Below are 24,032 nucleotides of genomic sequence, written 5' to 3' on the forward strand. Positions count from 1 at the left end.
TGCGCTGCCCACATTTTAACTCTGCGCTTACATTCCAGCCAGGACACTGTGGCCTTGGTTACAAGTTTGGTTGTATCTGGTGTCACAAAAGCATCTTTGTTAAAAATCTGCATGCTGTCAAACTAATAATAAAGGAACAAACGTCCATTCTGCCTTCTTTAAAAAGCAGAATTTGATCTTCTCTAGGGGAAAAATTTAACTGGAATGCCTCTTAGTACTTATTTTTTTATTTTGTTTTTTTGTTTTTTTTAATACGAATGTCTGGTTTTTGTTTTGTTTGCAGAGGTTAAGGAGGATTTGGAACAACTAATGGCCGACATCAAGAAAACGGCAAATAGAGTTCGAGGGAAATTAAAGGGTGAGTGTTTTGAGCCTTTCATCAGGCCTGGAATATGACAGAGACAATGGAGGCCATTGCCTCTTTTGCCCCTGGTCTTGGCCTTGGTGCCCCTTTCAAAAGTTACCTATAGACTTAAGGATCTTCCAATGGAAGTGCTTGTGCAAAATGAAAATAGCATTGCCCTCCCAAAGATGAAATTCCAGGCATTTTAGGAAAACCTAGGTACGGTCAGACGACTGTCCATTTTTGTATTTTTGTATTTTATTTTTTCCATTTTTAAAACCTCAGGTTAGGCTCAGTAATAAGTAGGATTTGAAAATTGTGCATGTTGGGAGTAAAATCATTGGACATTTTTACAAGTCAACAAATTATGCTAGGAAGAAAAGAAAGTAGGATTTGAAATGAATCAAAACCACCCGTAACTTAAACAGAAAATGTACATACATGACAATACCACATATCCTACCATCTTACCGTATAGAAATAGAGGGTTGTGTTTCTTGCTCTGTCATAGAGTTGCCCTTAATGATGGACAATCTCCCCCCCCCCCCCCCCCCCCACGGTTCAAGGCCTCAGTTGAATTTATAGATATGAATCTTTGACTTGCCCAAGGGAGCTCTGCCATACCGTCGTTGTCGGCGAGGAAAAACACTTTAAATTATCTTTTGTTTCCCTCCACAGTTATGGAGCAAAGTATTGAGCAAGAAGAGAGTTCGAAAATGAATGCAGCGGATGTCAGAATAAGAAAGACCCAAGTGAGTTCCCGATGTCTCTCGCCAACTCTCTTGTTCTTTTTTTGTCTCTCAGATGTGAGAGAAAGAAACAACGAGAAAGAGAGAAGAATTTTCTTTTCTCCAACTCTCTCGTTCTTTTTGTCTCTCCGATGTGAAAGAAAGAAAGAGCGAGAAAGAGAGAAGATTTTTCTTTTTCGCCAACTCTCTTGTTCTTTTTGTCTCTCCAATGTGAGAGAAAGAAAGAACAAGAAAGAAAGAAAGAGAAATTGAGGAGAATTTTCACATAACGAGGCAATTAAAATGAGAGCCAGCTGACAGGAGATGGCTAGGAAATAGTCAACAAAAGAATCTGGAAATAATTATATGCAGGATCTTTTTTGTTTTTGCATTTTTGTCTTTATTTAAGTGAGCAGTTGATACTCAGCTAATGATTTCTCTTATCAAAATACAATCCTTCTAATCTTATTACATTTTGACGAGAAATTCATGAAAATGTGGAGCCTTTTTGGGGGAGGATTTTTGTTTAGCAGTTTACTTTTAATTTTGAAGTTTTCTTGCTATAGTCATGATAGCAAATGAACCCCATACCTGTCTTCATTGATCTTCTGTATGAAAAATGCCCGTGCTCAAATTACCTTGTCGGACAATTTAACACAATAATTTATTATGAGGTGTACCATATATACTAACACAAGCCACTTCATCAACTGTATTATCAAATCATATTTTCATGGGTAATTGTGACAAAACGCAAGTATTGAATGAGAGAGATCTGCCTTGAAGAACAAATTGTTCGCCATCCCTTTAAAATGATAAATATAAACCCAAGCACCTGGTTTATCAATGGAGTGATTGGACTACTTGGCTGCATTGTGATTATAACAATCAATGTTCGACACCATTCACGCAAAAACAGATGAATTCCACAGACTTACACCTTCCTTGAGACTTATTCAATAAGAAGAAAAAACTAAGGCAGTAAGATAGAAAAAATGGTCGACAGGGAGAGAGGGTAAACTCATGACCTTTAAAGACTCGGTCCGTAATACAATTACCCGTACTTTCGTGCCGGCGCTCATCGTCAGAGGCCAACAGCGCAAACAATCGCTCGTCCAACGTACCCTTTGCAAACTGACAATACAGATGTGTGTCACAGACTTAAAGCTTAAGAGTCCAAATTGCTGCCTTCTTTGAAGGGATTTTTGTAGGTCTGCGTTGGGAGATTACCTCTGAAGGCTGTGTTATAATATTAAAGGGGAGGACACTGACAAGTGAGCGTAGAAATTATCCGTTCGCAATTTGCTTAATTGAATTTAAAGCTTTAAGAAACTCAAACAGTTTGGAAGGTTTTGTGTGCCAGAATGTCTTTGTTATCATTTGCTTCCAACCATGCCATAGGACAAACAATTACATGGGGAGAGAATTGAGCTGACACAAATTAAACGACTGACAAAAAAAGGGGAAAAAATACACTTTTTGTGATGCAGTTTGTCGAAGAACAATAATCAGGATTCTCTTCATGCGTATAGCATATCAGGCTGATACACGCAAATTGCATGCCGATACGCGCACAATTTGGTGGATACCCCAACATTAAAACAAATTGTTCACAATAATAATAAAGAGAAAGCCATATTTAATGATCCAGACTGCACAGTTGTACTTTCAAAACCAAGAAAAACATTCCTGAAGACCTTCCAATTCAGCGATAAATCCTGGGGTGAACCCTAATATTTTTTTAGATATTATAATAATCGATATGAAAAATAAGTGTGAGAGATTTTCGGGGACTCTAGGTGGCAGCAGATTTACCCGATCTCAGATATGTGCATATGCCCCAAACTACGTAAACTATGGATTTGTCTGCCGCCACCGAGTGCATCATAATTCCACTCAAAGTGACTCAGTATAACTTAAATTCCTTCCATTTTGTAAGTGATCCGAACCCCCCCCCCCCCCAAAAAAAAAAAAATCTGTTAATTCTTTGTTCAACTTGAAAATAATTGCAAACCAGTTTTAAAGACACTGGACACTATCGGTAATCGTCAAAGACCAGTCTTCTGCACTTGGGTGTATCTCAATATATGCATAAAATAACAAACCTGTGAAAATTTGAGCTCAATTGGTTGTCGAAGTAGCGAGATAATAATGAAAGAAAAAACACCCTTGTGACACGAAGTTGTGTGCTTTCAGATGCTTGATTTCGAGACCTCAAAATCTAATTCTGAGGTCTCAAAATCAAATTCGTGGAAAATTATTTCTTTCTCGAAACTACATTAATTCAGAGGGAGCCGTTTCTCACAATGTTTTATACCATCAACCTCTCCCCATTACTCGTTACTAAAGAAGGTTTTATGGTAATAATTATTTTGAGTAATTACCAATAGTGTCCACTGCCTTTGAAAGGGGGACCTTACAGAAAACTTCTTGAATTAGTCAATTAAAACTTTTAATGTTGTTATTAATTAACCTGCGAATCTACTAACAGACACTCTTTGCATAAGTTTGCACATGCAAACCGTTCCATATCTTATTCTTGTGCTTGATATTTTTTGTTCCCCCAGCATTCAACGCTTTCCAGGAAGTTTGTTGAGGTAATGACAGATTATAACAACACACAAACGGATTACAGGGAGAGATGTAAAGGTCGTATCCAGAGACAGCTAGAAATTAGTAAGTATGGTACCCTTAAGACAGTACTGTAGTATAGTCCAAGGCCCACAGTTTGTGTATCACAACTTCTATATAAAATGACCAACCTGTGAAAATTAAGGCTCAATCGGTCATCGGAGTCTGGAGAAAATAACGGGAAAACCGACCCTTGTAAATAAATCCGTAATTCTCGATATCGAGAATTGATATTGTTTTAATGTTTTCTCAAAAAGTAAAGCATTTCATGGAACAATATTTCAAGAGAAGTCTTTCACCATTACCTTCGGTAAACCCTGTAAGTTATTTGTAAATCTGTGAACTTTTTTTCTTTTTTTTGTACCGAAAGTGTCCAATGGCTTTAAGAGGTGACATATGACATATTTTATTTTAAAGAGTTTTGGGTCGAAACAAAAAGAAATTGATTAGAGCAGGACATGAACTTGTGACCTCCAGATTAATGTGCCAGCGTTTTACCAACTGAGTTATCTACCCCTAATGCTAGCCCTAATGTCTCCTTCCATTTTAGTTAGTTTTCACTGGTTCACACAAGTTTACCAACGTAGGTCTTTGAAATCGAAAGTAGTTGCCCAATGTTAATTTGAATCCGTTTGTTCAAATAATATAAAATGTCTTTCAAATTTCAATGTTAAGATTTTGTTTCCATCAACAGCTGGAAAATCAACCACTGATGAGGAGTTAGAAGACATGTTGGAAAGCGGAAACCCAGCGATATTCACATCCGGTGTAAGCTACAAAAAGAAACGCATAAATAAATCTGTCATAACACAACGACCTCTTCTGGCTTCTAATTAGAATTGTTGTGTAGGATAATGCCCAAGGTGCAAGTCATTCGTGGGTAGGAATCCTGAGGTCCATTCGTATCCCAGGAATGGCGCGTACAAAGAGGGCATCATGCGGCTTGACCACCTATCGCTATTGTTCCAGCGCTCCATTATTTTGAACGAATGGCGCAATATTGTTAAATACATACACCAATCCCGCCATCCATGCAAAATAATGGAGTGATGGAACAACAGCAGAATGCATCCCAGGTGGAGGTTAATATCAATTCATCTCCTAGTGTAGTTATGAGCCCAGAGACGCCATTTAGCTAAGTGGCTATCAAAATTGAGCTCAGAGACTCCATTTTGTCGTTTGGTTTTGTAGTTTAGTGGCTATCAAAATTTCATCATGAGAACTAAGGCTTTATCAAAAATTGTGGCTATGTCTGGATAGCTGCATTAAGTGTTGAAGTATAGGTCATCCTAAGCGGCATAGACTTTATCGTTGTGAGGTGTGGAATGTGGTGCATACTGAACTAGTTAGTACTCCTTGATGTAATTTTTTAGCTAGTCAATATAAAATTTTAATGTGAAGTTTTGCTTACACAAACATCAGAGAGTTAATAGACTGTGCAAGTTTCGCGCGCATTCAAATTTTGGGACCCGTCAAAGTTTCCTTTTGCATTACAGCAATGCGAATGGGAGCATTGTGCTCCCTCAAGATGTTTGAATATGCTGAGACGTGCACAGTCTAGTAGATTTTCTTAAACTTTGAGCTCTCATTTTGTAAATGAACTTTCTTTTCTTAGATAATAATGGATACGCAACAGGCCAAACAGACGTTGCGTGATATAGAAGCAAGACACAACGATATTATCAAATTGGAGAACAGCATTCGAGAACTACACGATATGTTTATGGATATGGCCATGCTGGTTGAAAGTCAGGTATGACAGATATAGCAAGGAAGCATTGGGGTTTTTTTTCTCAGTAGTTATTTTTTTTTGGCCTTAATGCAGGGAGTCATGGCCGAGTAATTAAGAGCATCAAATTCAAGTTCTGGTGGCTAAGTCAACAGGGTGTCGGTTCGAATCCTGCTCATGACACTTGTGTCTTTGAGCAAGACACTTAACTCTAAAGGCTTCTCTTCACCCAAGGGGTAAAATGGGTACAGAGATGGTTCTTGTGATTGATTTAGCTTAGTTCTCTACATAATTGACAGCACAGGCTATATACTCCCCAGGGAGCTGTGAGATGGTTTATGGAATGAAATAAATGGCCCAGTGACCAGGGGTAATAATGTACAAGTGCTACGAGTGTCACTGAATTGAATTTTTTGTAATTTTTTTTTTTATAGAAAGCCAAATTTTAAACTAGCACAAACTAGTTTCTTAGCAAAGACAAATTGGCAGAAATGTACTCCGCGGCAGTAGAATATATATCAAGACAAGTTCTGTTATGACAATACAAGTTTAAAATCTAGGCTACTGAAATTTACTGGGGGGGGGGGGGGAGTAAAACGCACAGTCTACTAGCCCGGTAGTTATGAAAAGCTGAAGGCCTGGGGTGAATTAGCCAGTGGTTCATCACTGGCCAATGTGACCAAAACATTTATTGAGTACAGCCACAAAAAAAAACCCCTGACTGCATCCAACCCTTTGTGAAACAACTATATTTTCAGTTAAGTGGAAAGAAAGTTACTTCAACACCTTTGATCAGAGTGTTTTAACGGTTTTAGTTTTTAAATATTTTTGATTTCCTATAGGGAGAAATGATTGACAGGATTGAGTTCAACGTAGAACAGTCAGTGGACTACGTAGAAACAGCCAAAATGGACACTAAAAAAGCTGTCAAGTACCAGAGTAAAGCTAGACGGGTAAGCTATTTATCTCTTTGTTCCTTCATTACCAATAGCCATGTGACTTACAGGTACCAGGTTAAGACTGTCCCCAATTATGCTGCATGTGTCAGTCAATGTTACTGTATGGATATTGGCTATGGGTACCAGACTTGTTCTGTTGCTATTGTGGAATGTTTGATTTTTTTGCAGGTTGACCTTTGAACTTTTGTGTATGTATTTGTTAATTTGGTACCATTTTTATTTTAGTATTCTTTGATGTGTTTTATTTTATCTGAACTGTGATTTATGATGGAAATTGTAATTGTGGTTAAAGCGTGTGATCGTATTTTTTTATTTGATCAGTTGTTAATATGTGTAAGTGTAGTAATGTAGTCTAAATGGGCGCCATACACGGCAACTTGTTGAGATCTTTGCCATATACGGCAAGTTGTTGAGATCTTTACTGATTGCAAAGTATGTTGGACCTGACGGGAACCAATGGTTGTGGATATGTATTTGCATAACCACTGGTTATTTGCTGGATCAACACTTTTGCAAAATGACATCATGCTTTACTTCAGTATTGGGTTTGTTGTTGTTGTTGTTTGTTGTTGTTTTAGGGGAGGGGGCGTCAAGAAGCTATGGTGTACATCATCTGTGTGTATTCTTTCAGAGAAAATTGCAGCCACAAATGGCACCCACAGCGGCCACAAATGGGCGCAAGATACCATCATCTATTTCCACTCATCCCAAAAGGTCAAAGTAAAGGTCATGACCTGAATTGAAATTTTTTCAATTTTCACATGTTGACATAATAGCTAGTGTTGTAAAAACAAAACTAGATTTTTTCACTTGTGAGCCAAATGGACATTTATTCGAACCTCGGCTTTGGCTCCGGAGTCGAAGCCGCGGTTTGGAAAAGGCTCCCTCCAAAGGAAACTATCCTTAATGTGTACCTAGATTCCCTCTCCACAAAAGCAACAGTAAACAACACTGATTAAAACAAACTTAATTACCAGAATAAAAGCAATCTGGGAAGTCGCATGATGTGTTTGCAAGAGGATCTATCCATTATTCTGTTGGTGTTTTGTTTTGGTTTTATTTTTTGTGATCCGTACTCAATGTAATTGTCAAGATGGTTGTCAAGATGCTACTGCAATGCAGAAGACATACATAAGCAGAGGACATCCTTCCAGCTTCATTGACGAAAGTTGATAACGAAAGAAATGTTTAGTTCCACATTTATGTTCCAACTTTTCTTGTAAGAGGACCAAATTTCAGGAGAGGCAAGTTTCTTGAACAGCTCCGTCGTCAGTTAAAGTTCCCATTCCTGATTTAGAGATATGTGCGGACAGTGAGTGAGACCTCGACGCCAGTGACATGCAGCAAGATTTTGGACATCTTGGCTTAAATATTTTGCACGTTGACTGTTTGCATGTGATTGCTGTTTAATGTACTTACCATTTCAGGCTAACCTGCATTAACCATTTATCATGGCAGTATGGCTGATCCCATGTAAAGCATGATCAGTTTACTAGTGCAGTCCTTAAGTCCAACACCACTCATTAACTCAACACCCAAATGGTTGATTATGGTGGTATGCCTGATCCCACACAAAGCATGTCGGTTCCCTGATCAGTACCCAGTCTAACAGAATCAAATAAAACCGGCAGTTGGATTTTGAAAGGTTCGGAGGGTTTGAGGATAGTGAAAACCAGCTTCTGAGACATTTTGATGAACACTAAAACTTGGACCTAATTTTCTAAAATGTCCCTAAATAATATTTTATCATCTGTCATTATTTAGAGTGTTCTTTGAAAAATAAGATAGTAACACAGAGACACGAATTGAGGACTGTGGTATAAATTCTTTCCAGTATTCAAGTGAAATGCTGTGGTTTATTTCTATTTTGTGGAGTATGTGGCTAGTTAGTAAATCTGGTATAAAAAGATACAAATTTCTTTTTGTTGATTTTTGTTGTGAATTTCGTGTAGTGTTGTAAAGATTGGTTTTGATTTTTGATTTTTTTTTTTTTAAAGATTCTCTGTGCTTGACTTTTTCCAGTTTGATATTATCTTTCATGGAATATTAACCGTCATACTGTTGGTACCATTTTCCATTGAGTGTACCGACCATTTTTTGAAATCATTAAACTGCATGGGTGGTGTGTGCTTGTGCAGCTATGCACAGAACTATCTATGCACACTTGGTGGGTGCATCGTCCAGGTAATGTCATTATTGCATGCTGGCATAGTTTATCTGTCATTCTAAACCACCAGTGAATGATATGAATGGTGAGACAGTAGGAGGGTTGACTGTGTACTGGGTAGATGCATTCACCGCATTGTGAGATCATGCTGCAGGCTGGCATAGTTTATCCATCCTTCAAAACCACAGTGGATGGTATTGAATGGTCGGACAATAAGAGGGTTGACTGTGTACTGAGGAGATGCATTCACTACACGATGTCATATTGCAGACTGTCATAGTGTATCATTCAAAACCAGTGTAGAAGATAATAAATGGTCAGATAGTGAGAGGGTTGAATGTGTACTGTGTCTGCATTCACCACGTGATATCATAGTGTACTGATATCAAAGTGTAGTTTATCTGTCAATCAAAAATTGCAGGGGATGATCCTGATTGGTTAGGAGTGGTTTTTTTTATGCAAGTCGCCAGACACACAAGGCCTGAATGCCACTTCAAGGTGTGGGCTACAACCATTTTTTTCCAGAGGCCGTTGCCACCTACTCCTATAGGGCTGAAACAGGGTTACCCCTTTTACAGTCCATACAGAAGTAGGCTTGGGTATCATCAATTCAAAGCAACGAGAAGAAATGTTTTACCTTTTGGAATTTGTAAATTTAAATTTTCCCCGCATCTCTCTTTTAATACGATCAAAAAAATATCTGGATACAGTTATATATTAAATACAATTTCTGATTACGTTTGGAGCCAATGCCATTGTCATCCTTCAGACTCTCATCAATCAAAATTTCATTTAATCTTTCTACATAATACCTTTTCATTTAATAGCGATGGTTGTAACATCTGGTTACATGTATAGTCATCAATGCTATCTTCTCTCTGCCATAGACAAGAGACACCTGTATGTTTTTATGCATTCATTTTCACCTTTGTCCTCCTACTGTCTGACCTTTCAATGTGATTCACTGTGGTTTTGAATGATAGACTAAAAAAGTCAGCTTGCAATAATATGGTGGGGGTGAATAATGCATCTACACCACAGCACACAGTCAACCCTCCTACTGTCTGACCATTTAATGTGATTCACTGTGGTTTTGAATGATAGACTAAAAAAGTCAGCTTGCAATGATATGGTGGGGGTGAATAAGGCATCTACACCACAGCACACAGTCAACCCTCCTACTGTCTGACCATTTAATGTGATTCACTGTGGTTTTGAATGATATACTGAAAAAGTCAGCTTGCAATGATATGGTGGGGTGAATAATGCATCTACACCACAGCACACAGTCAACCCTCCTACTGTCTGACCATTTAATGTGATTCACTGTGGTTTTGAATGATAGACTAAAAAAGTCAGCTTGCAATGATATGGTGGGGGTGAATAATGCATCTACACCACAGCACACAGTCAACCCTCCTACTGTCTGACCATTTAATGTGATTCACTGTGGTTTTGAATGATAGACTAAAAAAGTCAGCTTGCAATGATATGGTGGGGGTGAATAAGGCATCTACACCACAGCACACAGTCAACCCTCCTACTGTCTGACCATTTAATGTGATTCACTGTGGTTTTGAATGATATACTGAAAAAGTCAGCTTGCAATGATATGGTGGGGTGAATAATGCATCTACACCACAGCACACAGTCAACCCTCCTACTGTCTGACCATTTAATGTGATTCACTGTGGTTTTGAATGATAGACTAAAAAAGGCAGCTTGCAATGATATGGTGGGGGTGAATAATGCATCTACACCACAGCACACAGTCAACCCTCCTACTGTCTGACCATTTAATGTGATTCACTGTGGTTTTGAATGATAGACTAAAAAAGTCAGCTTGCAATGATATGGTGGGGTGAATAATACATCTACACCACAGCACACAGTCAACCCTCCTACTGTCTAACCATTCAATGTGATTCACTGTGGTTTTGAATGATAGACTTAGTCAGCTTGCAATGATATGGGGGTGGGGGGTAAATAATGCATCTACACCACAGCACACAGTCAACCCTCCTACTGTCTGACTATTCAACATGTGGTTTTTGAAGGGTAAACTATGTCAGCTTGTAATGATATGGTGTGGTGAATACATCGACACAGTACACAGTCAACCCTCCTACTCTCTGACCGTTCAATATATTTCACTGTGTTTTTGAATGATAAATTATGTCAGCTTGCAATGATATGGTGTTGTGAATGCATTACACAGTGCACAGTCAACCCTCCTACTGTCTTGCCATTATATATGACTCTCTGTTGTTTTGAATGATGAACTATGTCAGCCTGCAATACGATATGGTTTGGCAGGTGAATGTATCCACTCAGTACACAGTCGACCCTCCTACTGTCTGACCATAACATTAGACCTGATAATCATCTCTCGACTACATTAACAAAACAAAGTGCCAATTTCGCAGAGCTACAATTTATTTTCACGGAATAACCCATTAGACAATAATTGCTTGAAATCATTGATATGGCAAACATGGTTGAATCATAATATGCTTATTAACATGGTAATTTTTCTCTTTTCATCTCTCTCTCTCTCTTTATACCCTTGCTTCCCCGACCCTTTTGCTAAATTTTATTTGATTAATTTTTGTTTTACGCTGCACTTGTTCCCCCACGTTTGATTAACTTTGTGATCTTTCTCAATACACTTTGATTGTTTACTTGTTCACTTATCCATCGTGACACATTTGATGCTGTGTTGTTGTGTTATTAATCAACCCATCTGCTGCCCCCACCCCTTGCTGCCAATCATCTGTTCTGAATACCCTCTCCATCTCGCCCCTCCCCTTCTAAATGCACTTCTGTTTCTCCTTTATTTCCCCCATGTGTGTTATCTCCTTACAAATTTACCTTCACCTTCTACCCCTTTTACTGTGATCATCTTTTCCTTCCATTTCATGGCCTCTCACATCCTCCTATTGTGTTTTTCCTCCTCTTTGTTTATGCTCCTCCTATTTGTTTTGTGCTCCTCCCCTTTATATTTATGCTCCTCCTCTTTGTGTGTATGTTCCTTCCTCTTTGTTTATGCTCCTCCTCTTTGTGTGTATGTTCCTCCCTGTGTTTATGCTCCTCCTCTTTGTGTGTATGTTCCTCCCTCTGTGTTTGTGCTCCTCCTATTTGTGTGTATGTTCCTTCCTCTTTGTTTATGCTCCTCCTCTTTGTGTGTATGTTCCTTCCTCTTTGTTTATGCTCCTCCTCTTTGTGTGTATGTTCCTTCCTCTTTGTTTATGCTCCTCCTATTTGTTTTATGCTCCTCCCCTTTATATTTATGCTCCTCTTTGTGTGTATGTTCCTCCCTGTGTTTATGCTCCTCCTATTTGTGTGTATGTTCCTACCTCTGTGTTTATGCTCCTCCTCTTTGTGTGTATGTTCCTCCCTGTGTTTATGCTCCTCCTATTTGTGTGTATGTTCCTACCTCTGTGTTTATGCTCCTCCTCTTTGTGTGTATGTTCCTTCCTCTTTGTTTATGCTCCTCCTCTTTGTGTGTATGTTCCTCCCTCTGTGTTTATGCTCCTCCTCTTTGTGTGTATGTTCCTCCCTATGTGTTTATGCTCCTCCTCTTTGTGTGTATGTTCCTCCCTATGTGTTTATGCTCCTCCTCTTTGTGTGTATGTTCCTCCCTATGTGTTTATGCTCCTCTGTGTGTGTATGTTCCTCCCTGTGTTTATGCTCCTCCTCTGTGTGTATGTTCATCCCTCTTTGTTTATGCTCCTCCTATTTGTTTTATGCTCCTCCCCTTTATATTTATGCTCCTCCTCTTTGTGTGTATGTTCCTCCCTATGTGTTTATGCTCCTCCTCTGTGTGTGTATGTTCCTCCCTATGTGTTTATGCTCCTCCTCTTTGTGTGTATGTTCCTCCCTATGTGTTTATGCTACTCCTCTTTGTGTGTTTGTTCCTCCCTATGTGTTCATGCTCCTCTTTGTGTGTATGTTCCTCCCTATGTGTTTATGCTCCTCCTCTTTGTGTGTATGTTCCTCCCTCTGTGTTTATGCTCCTCCTATTTGTTTTATGCTCCTCTTTATTGTCAACCTTTCTGTTACTTCCCACTCCTATGTTCATTTATACCCTTTATAACCCACCTCTCCCACACATGCTCCTCCCACTTGCTGTGCACCACCCCCTCACATTGCACCTCCTGCATTCCTCCTCCTGCACTCCTCCTCCTGCACTCACTCACCCCTCTTGCATTCATCGCTACAGAAAAAGATATGTATCATGGTGTGCTGTGGGGTCCTGTTGACGGTGTTGGTCATAGTCATAATCACGACAGTGGCCCCGTCGTGATACCACTTCCTACCACACGTGGGCGCTTTCCATCTTACCACTTCTCTTATAATTCCATCTTGTCCGGACCAAAACATCTACACCGCTCGAAAAAAAAAAACTAAAATCGTCTCATACTGGAACGGTCGGCTGGCTTGTACGTGGCTTACCACAGTGTGCTCCAAGAGAGGCGATTATTCAATTATTTTGAAGGGGGAAACAAAGAACCCTTGAATGTATTAAGGGTTGTTGTTGAAGTGTGGGATTGTAGACTTGGGAAAAGAAAATGTCATTCAGTAAAGGATGAAAGTTGTGTAAGATAAATCGATATAAGAATTTTGTTTCTGTTTTTCTTTTTTAGTTGGGTTAATCAGTTTATATAGAATAGTACAGATTGTGAATATAATGTGGATTCGGGGGTGTTTTTTTTCTCTCTCTCGAAAGTTTCAAGTATAGACAGAGGAACTTTATTAGATTGCAGGTTTGAGGAACGGAAAAACAAAAAAGAATGGATCTCGAGGATGAAGTATGAGGATCTGAATTGTGCATTTTTTGTGCAGTGTTGGTTTGTACCATAGGACTAGAATCTCTAACAGAGTAAGACCTCCCTTGTCAATGTTGCTGCATCCATGTAAAACCTAAAACTAAAGCCGCCACGTGCTGAACGCACGCTGTCTTTTGAAAGCTAGCAGAAGAGTATATATATTCACGCTAGTAAGTGTGGGGAGTGGCATGAAGGCATAACACACAAATACAAACATTTCATCAAGACGCTTGTATCGTTTAGCAGATGAAGGGTTTTTCAATGGTTTTTTTAGGTTGGCGTTTGTAGAGACAGCTTTACCCTCAAAAAGGAAAACTCATGTAACAGATTTATTGGTTGCGTTCCTGTAAATTTGTTGTCAGTTAAGTTTGAACAAATTGAACGACAAATTTGAACACTACTAGATTGTATCAGAAGACAAGACTGCTTTGCAGGACGGCAATGAGTTTTTGGCCCGTGACACTCTCAAATAGCAGTTTTATTTACCATTTCTCCGAATCAGAACAGCAGAGTTCATAAGATGAATACCAAATACCTTGGTGGTGTCTTCTTGTTGCTAGAGACTCTTTTTCTATGGTGTATGTACCCTATGTGTTCAGTGCATTTAAGGACCCGTGACAGTCAGTTTTCATGATGAGTTTTCATGACGATTCTGCAGCCCCATACATTTTTCTCAAACCAGGAGGTTTTTTCCCGCTTTGATCCCCCTTCCCAGAATCCATCAACGCACTGTTCAATAGACCCCGCCAACACTGCACAATAGCAGCAAAATAGCTATTTATAAAAACAGAAATAAAATATATTATACCATTAATAATAGTACAAAAGATATAGTGAGGAGCATCAAAGTGTAACTGTATAATATTTAAAACAAAACTACTATCAATTCGAGTATCATTCCATTGGTGTGTGAAGCTTCAACTTGTAGGAGTTTTTTGATTAGGTGAGAAATAACTCCCGATTTCGGGAGGAACTATATCAGTTTTTAATAGTAGCAGTCTATGTTGTTAAGTATACTCTAAGTTGACTATCCTGTTGTTGAGGTTTGTGACATTTCTATTGATAAAAATAATAATAGCGTGTGTTTGTGCGACCATTTTGTAAGTTGACAAAACTGCACCGTGTAGCGTTCAATAAACACAAGTTATATACAACGGGCGTACAGAATGGGGCACGCTTGTCTCCTTGCAGTCCTGTCACGTTTGTGCAAGAAGCATCACCAGTGCGCCTTCTAGTTCTTATATATAACTCTATGAGTTCAAGTATTCTCGAATTGTTGGGGAAGTGAGCATGAACAAGTGCGTTTTTAGTTTATGCTGGAAAAGAGTGATGCTGTGCAATTGCCTGTATAGCTCCTGTAAATGGCCAACTGTTCTAAGTTTCAACAACGAGTCTTGCATATTAGCCCCTAATTATAGCAAAAACAATCAGGCCAGGAATTTCATCTTTGAGAGGGCAAGGCCATTTTCGTTTTGCAAAGGGCACTTCCATCGGAAAATCTTAAAGTCTATGGAACACTTTTGATAGGAGAGGAAGGCCAAGCCCAGGTGCAACAGAAAGTAGTACGTCTATGTCTCAAATTCTTTCCCGTGTCAGTGTTTGGATTTTGGACTTCCTTTGAGCAGTTGAGCTATCACGCTTGATTGGTTTAGTCCAGTTATGGTAGGTTCCAAGCGCAGACTCTGCGACACTAGGTGGCAGCAGACATACTGGGCAAGTTTGGGTTACTGACGTAGATCTGGACAGCACCATAGATTTACCCAGTTTTCTTAAAACCCAACCATTTTACGCCAACATTTTGTGGGAGTGCAGGTATGGCTGTAGCACTTTCCTTTTAACAGGATAGTCAACTCTAGAGTGTCTTCTTTTTTTCCTTCTTCTTTCTACCAGTGAATTCTTAGAATTATTGTTATTTTTTTATATTGGCATAATTTTAATGTTGGAATTGTTAAACATATTTTAGAAAGGTATCCTTTCTGTTTTTTGTGTATTTCGGCTTCAGATTTGTATGATATCAAAAGTAAGTGTTGGTTTACTGAATTATGACGACTGTAATTAGTAAATATAGTTGTAATATTTACTACATTCTAAGTAACTTAAAAAACAAAACTAACATTATGTTAGTGCAACCTATATACTCAAAATATTTGTAGTCATGAGATAACCACTGTAAATCTATCTATATAGCTGATATTTAGAGCGCGATAAAAACTATTACATTCGTTGTCCTCTTTATGCAATTTTTCGGGACAATTATTTTTTTGTCAGTGAAATGTCAGTAAGATGTAAAGGTTTTTTTTTTAAATCAAGAATGGCTCTTTTTCTTCGCTTCATATGTGTGCAATCAAAATGGGCTTCTTTTATGTTTTGTCGCAGTTGTTTTAATAAAAATTATTTGAAGTGTTTAATGGTTATGTTGCAGGGGACTTTGTACGCACGTGCAAGCGCCAAGTACGCATGTGTCAAAATGCAAGTATTCTGATGACAGGGTTTCATTTCATATAAATCATGTTATAACACCCCTTACAAATATTCTGCCTTTTCATTGGTTTAGGGCGCGTCACATGATACGTCTTAGTTTTACTAGAAACGGCGGCCGTGTGATAGTGCATTGTTTGCCGTGTGATAGTCCGATGACTATCACAAGGCGAGCAGTACCCAGACATCTTTTTACCCACCTCAAACCCAATCAGTTGTACATTTGTGTATCTGAAATGCGTGTACGAACGTTACCTGTACGAGGATGATAAATAGTATGTTGGGGTGTTATAAAACAAATATTGACTGCTTTAACTCGTGCTATGGTTGAAACTCTGATTCCCTCGGTGATCCTCAGACTGTTCCATTTTCCCTCGGCTGCTCCTCGGGAAAATAGAACGCTCCGGGGATCACATCGGGAGTCATAGTTTTAACCATAGCACTCGAAGCAGTCAATATTTGTATATTATTACACGGTCACGATAACTTTTTACAAATCGACATGTCACAAATCAAAGAAGAATGAGAAGGGATCAATTACTCTATGACTTATTCTCTGATTTGCGGGCTACCATATTTTAGGGTGCCCATGGAGTGGATCTACCACAGGTCATATTAAATTGTGCCGTTTATTTGTATATTAAAATTACCCAATTCTGGGGTTTATGAGCTGTCACGGTATGCTGGGGGAAAATTTGCGTGATTGATCACCCTTGTGAACGAGGTTGGCGCACACACACGCTCAGAATAAAGTGAACAAAGGTTACCCGGTTTGTACGCTGCCATGTTGCATTCCAAATCTTTTAGTACTCAAATGTTTGCATGCTCTATGAAATAATCAACGGTACAGATTTTTTTTTTTTTTTTGCAAGTCGCCTGACACACAAGGCCTGAAGGCCACTTCAAGGTGTGGGCTACAATTTTTTTTTCCAGAGGATGTTGCCACCTACTCCTAGGGCTTTTACAGTCCATACAGATGTAGGCTTGGGTATGCTTCTTGAGAAGTCTTACTTACATCTTTTTTTAAAGCTGCCATAACTTATGAAGTACTGGTACAAACGTTAAATGATTGGGGTTTTTTCTAAAGGGAATCGATAACATCTGGTTTCCACTTAATATAAATAGTTGTTTTTTGCTTAAGAGTCACCAGCTAAAAAGTTGGGGGAAAGTTCCAATCATATGGACGAATGATTACATTTACAGTTCTTTCAAGATCCTCCATAAAGTTGTTGCGGTTTCGACATCAAAACCCTTTTTTGTGCGGCTAGTTGTGATGTAACATCACAGGTTTGTTTTATGATGTATTAAACTTATGGATTTGAGTAAACCTCAGCTGCCAAAAAAGGGTGGTGGCGGATTCTTCCTTTAAGACTTTGGTGAAAACGTTCTTGTGCAGTCGTATACCTTTTACTTGGAATAGAGGCAAATAATACGCTATCCAATGCCAAGTAATTGAATAAAGATAATATAAACTGACTGTTATTTCTGATAAAAGGATAGATTTTTGTTTCATCAACGTATTGAGAAAGACTTGTTTAGTATAGAGAGAAAAAGGTTTGCTTGGTGTGGTTGAATTTTAAGGCACGATGCAACGTTGTTGCAGGAATAAAACAAAAGAAAGTTTTTAGAACCTTCATCGTTTAAACTTTAGCAGTTGGCATTTGGCTGTATCCATGGTGCATCCTTTAGCCTTTTTTAACAAGAATATGTGTGCGTGGTGAGTTGAAACAAAGCGAACCAAAAACATTTCTTAATAGTGGAAAAAGAAAACTTGATATTGTAAATCCACTGTTCACTTTCCGAGTAGGCTTTATCCCTAGAGCTTGGAGACACTCCTGTAAGATTAAGGCTGTGCCCAAGATGGCAGCTATGGCTACGGCTAGATTTCTGCGTCGTCATGCGTTAAAGTATGGGACAACACACTTGGCAACAGTCGTAGCCGTAGCTGTAGCCGCCTATTCTGATGCGGCCTCAGTAAGAATCAGATTTGTATTTTTAAACCTTTTAAGGGGTAAATGTCCACCCTTAAATTCTTGTAGTTGCAATGTTACTTGATGGACACAGCTTAACTTGGCATTTAGTGCTTTACGACACCCCTACCCTATCGAATCAGGGCGGTATTTGAAAGAGCCGTTAAGCAGAGATCATTGCTTTGAACAGAATCAGTGAACCAGTTGCAAGTGATATACATAGAACATTAACATTTGGCTGGTAATCTGTTTCTGTTTAGTGAGATTGTTTAGTCAAATACATGAAAATGATGTCCCAATTTCATGGCTTGCTTAGCGCGCACTCACTTCGCTCACTCACTTCGCAGACTCACTTCTGTCAGAGGCTACCTGGAAGCATTGAATGCTATGATGAGCGGTAAGCGCAGAATCTCGCAGCAAGCGCAGAATTCCGCGATAAGCACACTATCAGGGATAAGTTTCTGACCTGAATTTCAAAGAGTGTTTAGCGCGCAAATCTATGAAGCACAGGGTAACCAAAATGCTATGTAAGTTGTCTGTGGTTGGTTCCCTGCTTAGCGAATCTCTTCAGCAATATTCTCTGCTAAGCGGCCCCATCAAGTTTGGCCCCGAGGGTGTGCTTTATCATCATAGAATAAATTGTAACAAATGGAGGTTTATTCAGTGTTTTAAGAGCGGAGAATGTTTTTTATCCTAGCATGGTTGCATGATGAGTTAAACACATGTACATGTATATATTATTCGATAAACAGATAAATGTTAATATACAGTAATCATTAATATTTATATATATTCAACCTTTTTACATACTAGATGTTACCGCAGTTACGTTTTGAATTTCTAGTCAATTTAGAGAGAGATCTGAAGTTTAACTTAGGCTCATTTTTAAATATAGTACAAAATACTGGTACATTGTATATCTTGTAATAATTTAAGAACAAATTTTCCTCTACTGTTAATTTTTTTGCCATGAAACTGTCATCATATTAATCTGTTGATGAAGAAAAATTAGATTTGTAGATTTTGGTTTTTGTTTTAAAATAGTCTTTTTTATCATACGCAGTTTTCTGACTCTCTCCTTGTATGTTTTTACAAGGTTGTGTGATTATCTTTTTTTTCATCTGTGTCATCTTTCATTCTTTTTTCGTTCGTCTTTTTTTCCTCTTTTTTTTTTTTTAATTATGCAATTATTTTAAATTTTTGTTTAGTACTTATTTGGAGAGAAATGAAGATGATGGATGGAACTTGGGTTTAAACTTAAAAATTAAAATTTTTTTTTTTAAAGATTTTGTCAAGAGAAAAAAATCAAGATATGCATGTACGACATTCAGTTTGAGCTACAAAGCGTACATTTGCTAACACTCCTTAAAGAGGAAATTAAACAAGATTGAGCATTTGATTATTTAAAAAACATTATTTGGGGTTTTTAAATAAAAAAATTACTTAGGTAACTGAATAACCAACTGAGGGTGCTGTTTGCAATCATGCGTATAAATTGAACACTGCGTATACGCTGAGTGAATTCATGCGGGCGGCCACATCGGCTGTGTGACCGTCGCTTCTATCCCTTCATGTAAAAGATCTAAGCTAACTGGTGATCAACCATTGAAGAAGGAAAAACAAAAGACACAAACAAAAGAAACAAACTAAATCTTATACAAACTAAACTAAAGCAATTCCAATCTTGATTCTACATTTTTGTAAGGGCGTGGTCAACCTCGTCCCCATTGTTTACTTTATTTTCAACCATGTTTACAATAGTAAACCCTGGGATGGAAACTCCTTACTTGGACCCTGATTGGACAAGGACTTTACAATATTAGAATATGTTCCATATTCATAGGTACAGCCAGCCACCGGCAACCGACAATGTACAAACAAGCTATGAAATCTGGTACCGTACTACGAGATTATGACGAAGATGTGAATTTTAAAAAGTAGCCAGACTATTTTAATTTGCATGCGTATCCAAAAATTTTGGATATGCAAATGATCCAATACCAGGGTGAGAGAGCGGTCAACCTTGTAACCGCTTGACCAACACTGCGCTCGACACACCCTTGGGACGAGGTTGGGGCGTGGTGGTTTTTTTTCTCAGTATTAAAAGGGCACCTCTGTGAGGTAAGATGTACTAGAACATTTCAAGGGGCACCAAGGCAATGGCCAGGGGGCATGGAGGCAACCGCCTCCATTGCCACTGTGTACCAGGTCTGCTTCCAGTTGTTAACGAGAAAGTATTATCATTGAACTCTTTTATATTCTTCTCTTTTTATTTTGAGTTTATTGTCCCGTATTGAAGACATACATTTTCTTTTAGAAGTTTTCTTACTGGCTAATCTGTATCTTACATTGAGTTTTAGTATCCTTATTGTCGCCTTACTTTGCAGCCCGTTTTTTTTTTTAAGACTGTTTGATTCTTTTGACAGATTTTTAAAAAGTTTTGTTTTCCCATATTTGTTTCTCTTTCTCTGGGTTATTAATATTCATGAATAACTTAGTCAATATTACTGTATAGTATTTGTATATTGGCGCAAAACTTTACCATAGTTTAGTGAGAAACAAACTCATTAAATAATCTAATTTAAAAAAAATCTTCTTGTAAAGTAGAAACTAGATTGAAAAAAAAAAAACATTATTGACAGATTTGCGCAGTCAGTTCCCAGAGTATGTAGCTGTATTTGTGGAACAATTTCTCTGAAATAAAAAATAAAAGTACTGTACTTAAATCCATTTCAGTTGTTGTGTTACTACATCATTAAAATGTATTTCAATTAATATCGTCATGTTTAATGCCTTATTGATTTATATTTTTGCTTTTATTCATAAACAAAATTGTCACACGAAGCTGTGTGCTTTCAGATGCTTGATTTCGAGACCTCAAAATCTAATTCTGAGGTCTCAAAGTCAAATTTTTGGAAAACTACTTCTCTCTCGAAAACTACGTCTTTTCAGGTGGAGCCGTTTCCCACAATGTTTTCTACTATCAACCTCTCCCCATTAATCGTTACCAAGGCTACTAATTATATTGAGTAATTACCAATAGTGTCCACTGTCTTTAAAGCCATTGGACCCTTTCGGTACAGAAAAAAACAAAAAAAGTTCACAGATTTACAAATAATTTACAGGATTTACAAAGGTAATATTAGTCCATGAAATGCTTTACTTTTTGAGAAAACGGTAAAACAATATAAATTCTCGTTAGCGAGAATTACGGATTTAATTTAAACACGTGTCATGACACAGCGAAACGCGCGGAAACAAGAGTGGGTTTTCCCGTTATTTTCTCTTGACTCCGATGACCGATTGAGCCTAAATTTTCACAGGTTTGTTGTTTTATATATAAGTTGTAATACACGAAGTGTGGGACTTGGACAACACTGTTTACCGAAAGGGTCCAATGGCTTTAAGGAAGGGGGTTGCATGATTGACACTGCATGTTGATGTTACGCTCTGAATGTGACACTGGGTTAGTTTGGTTTTGTCAGAGTTTTTCAAGGTGGTTGAGGTCATTCACACAGAGAACACTGAAAGATTCCCTTCACACAAAAGTTTGTTATGTTTTTATCAATGATGTTCTTCTGTGTGCATGAATGTAATAATGTTCATTTACTATTATGTATTTGTTTTAATTGTGTTTTTCCAGCTTTTATTCTAGTGTAGAAACATTAAGAAACACTTTGTTATATATCCCTGCTGCCCCCACACCCCAATCTTACCCTTTGTATGACCATGAAAATGTTTACAACTTTTGACAGCCTTTTGTACGGTTAGCTTTGTGAGTATGAACTCTCCATTCTCTTTGTGAAACATAAGAGGGCGCTATACACTTCTCTTCAGAGCTGCTTTGTACCTAATTTTCAATCTTGTTGAATTATTTTATCTCTGTGGATTTCTTTTGATCTGTTTTGTTGAGAAGTTAAACAGAATCAGCACAACCAGTTTTTGTTTTTTTTTGTTTTTTTTAATTCATCATTTGAACTGATAAATCATATTGCTACACTAACACTGCTATGCTTTTTCCACATACTGTGAAATTGTTCACCAACATATTCTTACTAAAAAAAAATAACCATGTTGTTTCCCGTTTTGTTGTTGTAATTGTTTGCTTTGCTTGTCTCCATTTTTCTTTGTTCCTGCAGAAAATGATTTGCATCGGCATTTGTGTAGCAGTCTTAGTAATCATTCTCGTCATTGTTCTATTATCAACGCTAACTTAAGAGGGCGCTTTCCATAAATCTCCTTTCATGTTACTACAGCCCTTTTCAAAACTATGGCTTCAGCTTCGCCTAGGACTTTTAAGCCCGGTTCATACTTCCTGTGAATGCAAATCCGAAGCCAATTTTGACATAACAAATTCACAATGCATAATTCGCATCATCAGTTGACTTGTGCTCAACTCCTGCGAAACATTCGCTGCAAAAACGGAGCTGTGACTTCAGAATTCGATTCGCGTTCGCATTCGCAAGGAAGTATGCACCAGGCTTTAGGCTTCTCCAATGACTTAGGCTTCACCTATGGCTTAGGCTTCCCCTATGGCTTAGGCTTCTCCTACGGCTTAGGCTTCTTCTGCCTGTTTGCAGCATCGCAGAAATAACTGACAGACCATCAGAGTCAGAGCCGAAGCTGAAGCTGTAGTTTTCGAAAAATGGCCTATTGACCCATTGTATAGCACGCAGTGCAATTACATGTACCAGGACCCAATTTCATAGAGCTGCTTAACAGTAAGCAAAAAGGTGTAAGAGTATTTCATAGCTTAGGGCATTACGCCTATGGTTGTTAACTCTTGTCAGGTTGTCAAGTGTAGAAGTGTTCCAGGGCGCAATTCCATATTTTAGCCCTGGCGTCAAAATTTGCTCTTAGAGATATCTTCCTTAGTAGAAACATGTGCCAAAACTTTGGTAAGCGCAACAAAATTGCTTATCACAGAAATGTAGTTTACACACACATTGGCAAATTTTCATCACATATAGTACAAATAGTACACATAATTTGTTCAGCTGATAATCTGTTTCTGCCGTATTTTTCTATCATCCTTAAGCAACTATTTCTGCAAAACAGTTTCATGGCATTTTGCACTTTCTGCCACTTTGCACATCTTGAAAGCCATTTCATTGGGAAAGAAAATTCTGGTTGCATTTCCGCACCCATATTGTTTTTAATATGGATATTAGGTTGTATCGTAAACCTGGGGGTGTCCCTGGTCACTCGACAGCTAAAGGTTACATGGCTTCTGACTGCCACCTCCCCCGAACAAAGATATTGACTAATAGGGAGATATCTAATATTAGGGATGGATAGCTGAGTTGGTAGAGGGCCGGTATGTTAATCCGAAGGCCATTCATTAAAGTCCCGACCTCAGTCAGTCAATTGTTCTTTATTCAAACCCAAACTAAAAACAATATTTCTGCTTACACAAAACATTAGATTGGGTGCTTTGGGCAACAACAAAAAAACATTTGTCAGAAATGGAAATGGTGGGAAAGATGTTTTAAAAGTAGAATATAATGATTCACACAGATATTCCTAAAAGTTGTAAGGTTTTTCCTTTTATAAATCCACCTTTTTGTAGCATAACATCTTTGACGCCACAAAATGGCGCCAAAACTCGAGACAATGAAGCAGTTTGCTATTAGGTTTTTTTCTTTAATAACATTTCTGTGTAAAGTAGTTGAAAGGGCTCAGGTTTGTCAAACTAATCTAATCCAAAAGAAAACAAATATTTCGCCCTTAAATCAGAAGAACAAATGTTGGAAAGTGGCCTGTTATTACCGGCAGAAAAAAACCATACATACTCTACCCAACAGTGTTTTCTTGTATATATATTTTTTATCGCCTGATATAAATTACCTGTCACTGTCAGGATGCTATATAAAATACCTATTTACTATTTATTATGTAATGTATTTTTCAATTATTTTTTTCAAATCACCTGAATTCCAGTAGTAGCCAGTGGTATTTCCTAATGATTGCCTCTTGAGTGATACATTTAATCAAAATTTCTTCCTTGTGTAAACTCTTTTACAACCACTGTTGCTTTGCGTTTTGAACCTAAAAGGCCCAGGGGTCGATTTCACAAAGAGTTAGGACTCGTCTTATCTCGAGTTAGGACGAGTAACTCGTCCTAACTTAGGATTAATCTTAAGGTCTGCATGCTACAGTGCAGGGTTGGGACTTGTGTTAAGTCCTAAGATTAGTCCT

The 24,032-nt window shown here is 38.1% G+C and overlaps 1 protein-coding gene across 1 annotated transcript; it reads left to right on the plus strand.

Annotated features, from left to right (window-relative positions):
* Positions 1 to 289: 289 nt before the first annotated feature.
* On the plus strand, positions 290 to 23,944 carry LOC117290134 (syntaxin-like). The gene is made up of 7 exons (XM_033771388.1): positions 290 to 358; positions 1,022 to 1,095; positions 3,639 to 3,747; positions 4,397 to 4,470; positions 5,318 to 5,455; positions 6,274 to 6,384; positions 21,974 to 23,944. Exons 1-7 carry the CDS (start codon positions 310 to 312, stop codon positions 22,049 to 22,051), a joined length of 633 nt encoding a protein of 210 aa, XP_033627279.1. The 5' UTR covers positions 290 to 309; the 3' UTR covers positions 22,052 to 23,944.
* Positions 23,945 to 24,032: the final 88 nt, after the last annotated feature.

Source organism: Asterias rubens, chromosome 5 (genome assembly GCF_902459465.1).
Source record: "Asterias rubens chromosome 5, eAstRub1.3, whole genome shotgun sequence".
Lineage (NCBI taxonomy): Eukaryota > Metazoa > Echinodermata > Asteroidea > Forcipulatida > Asteriidae > Asterias > Asterias rubens.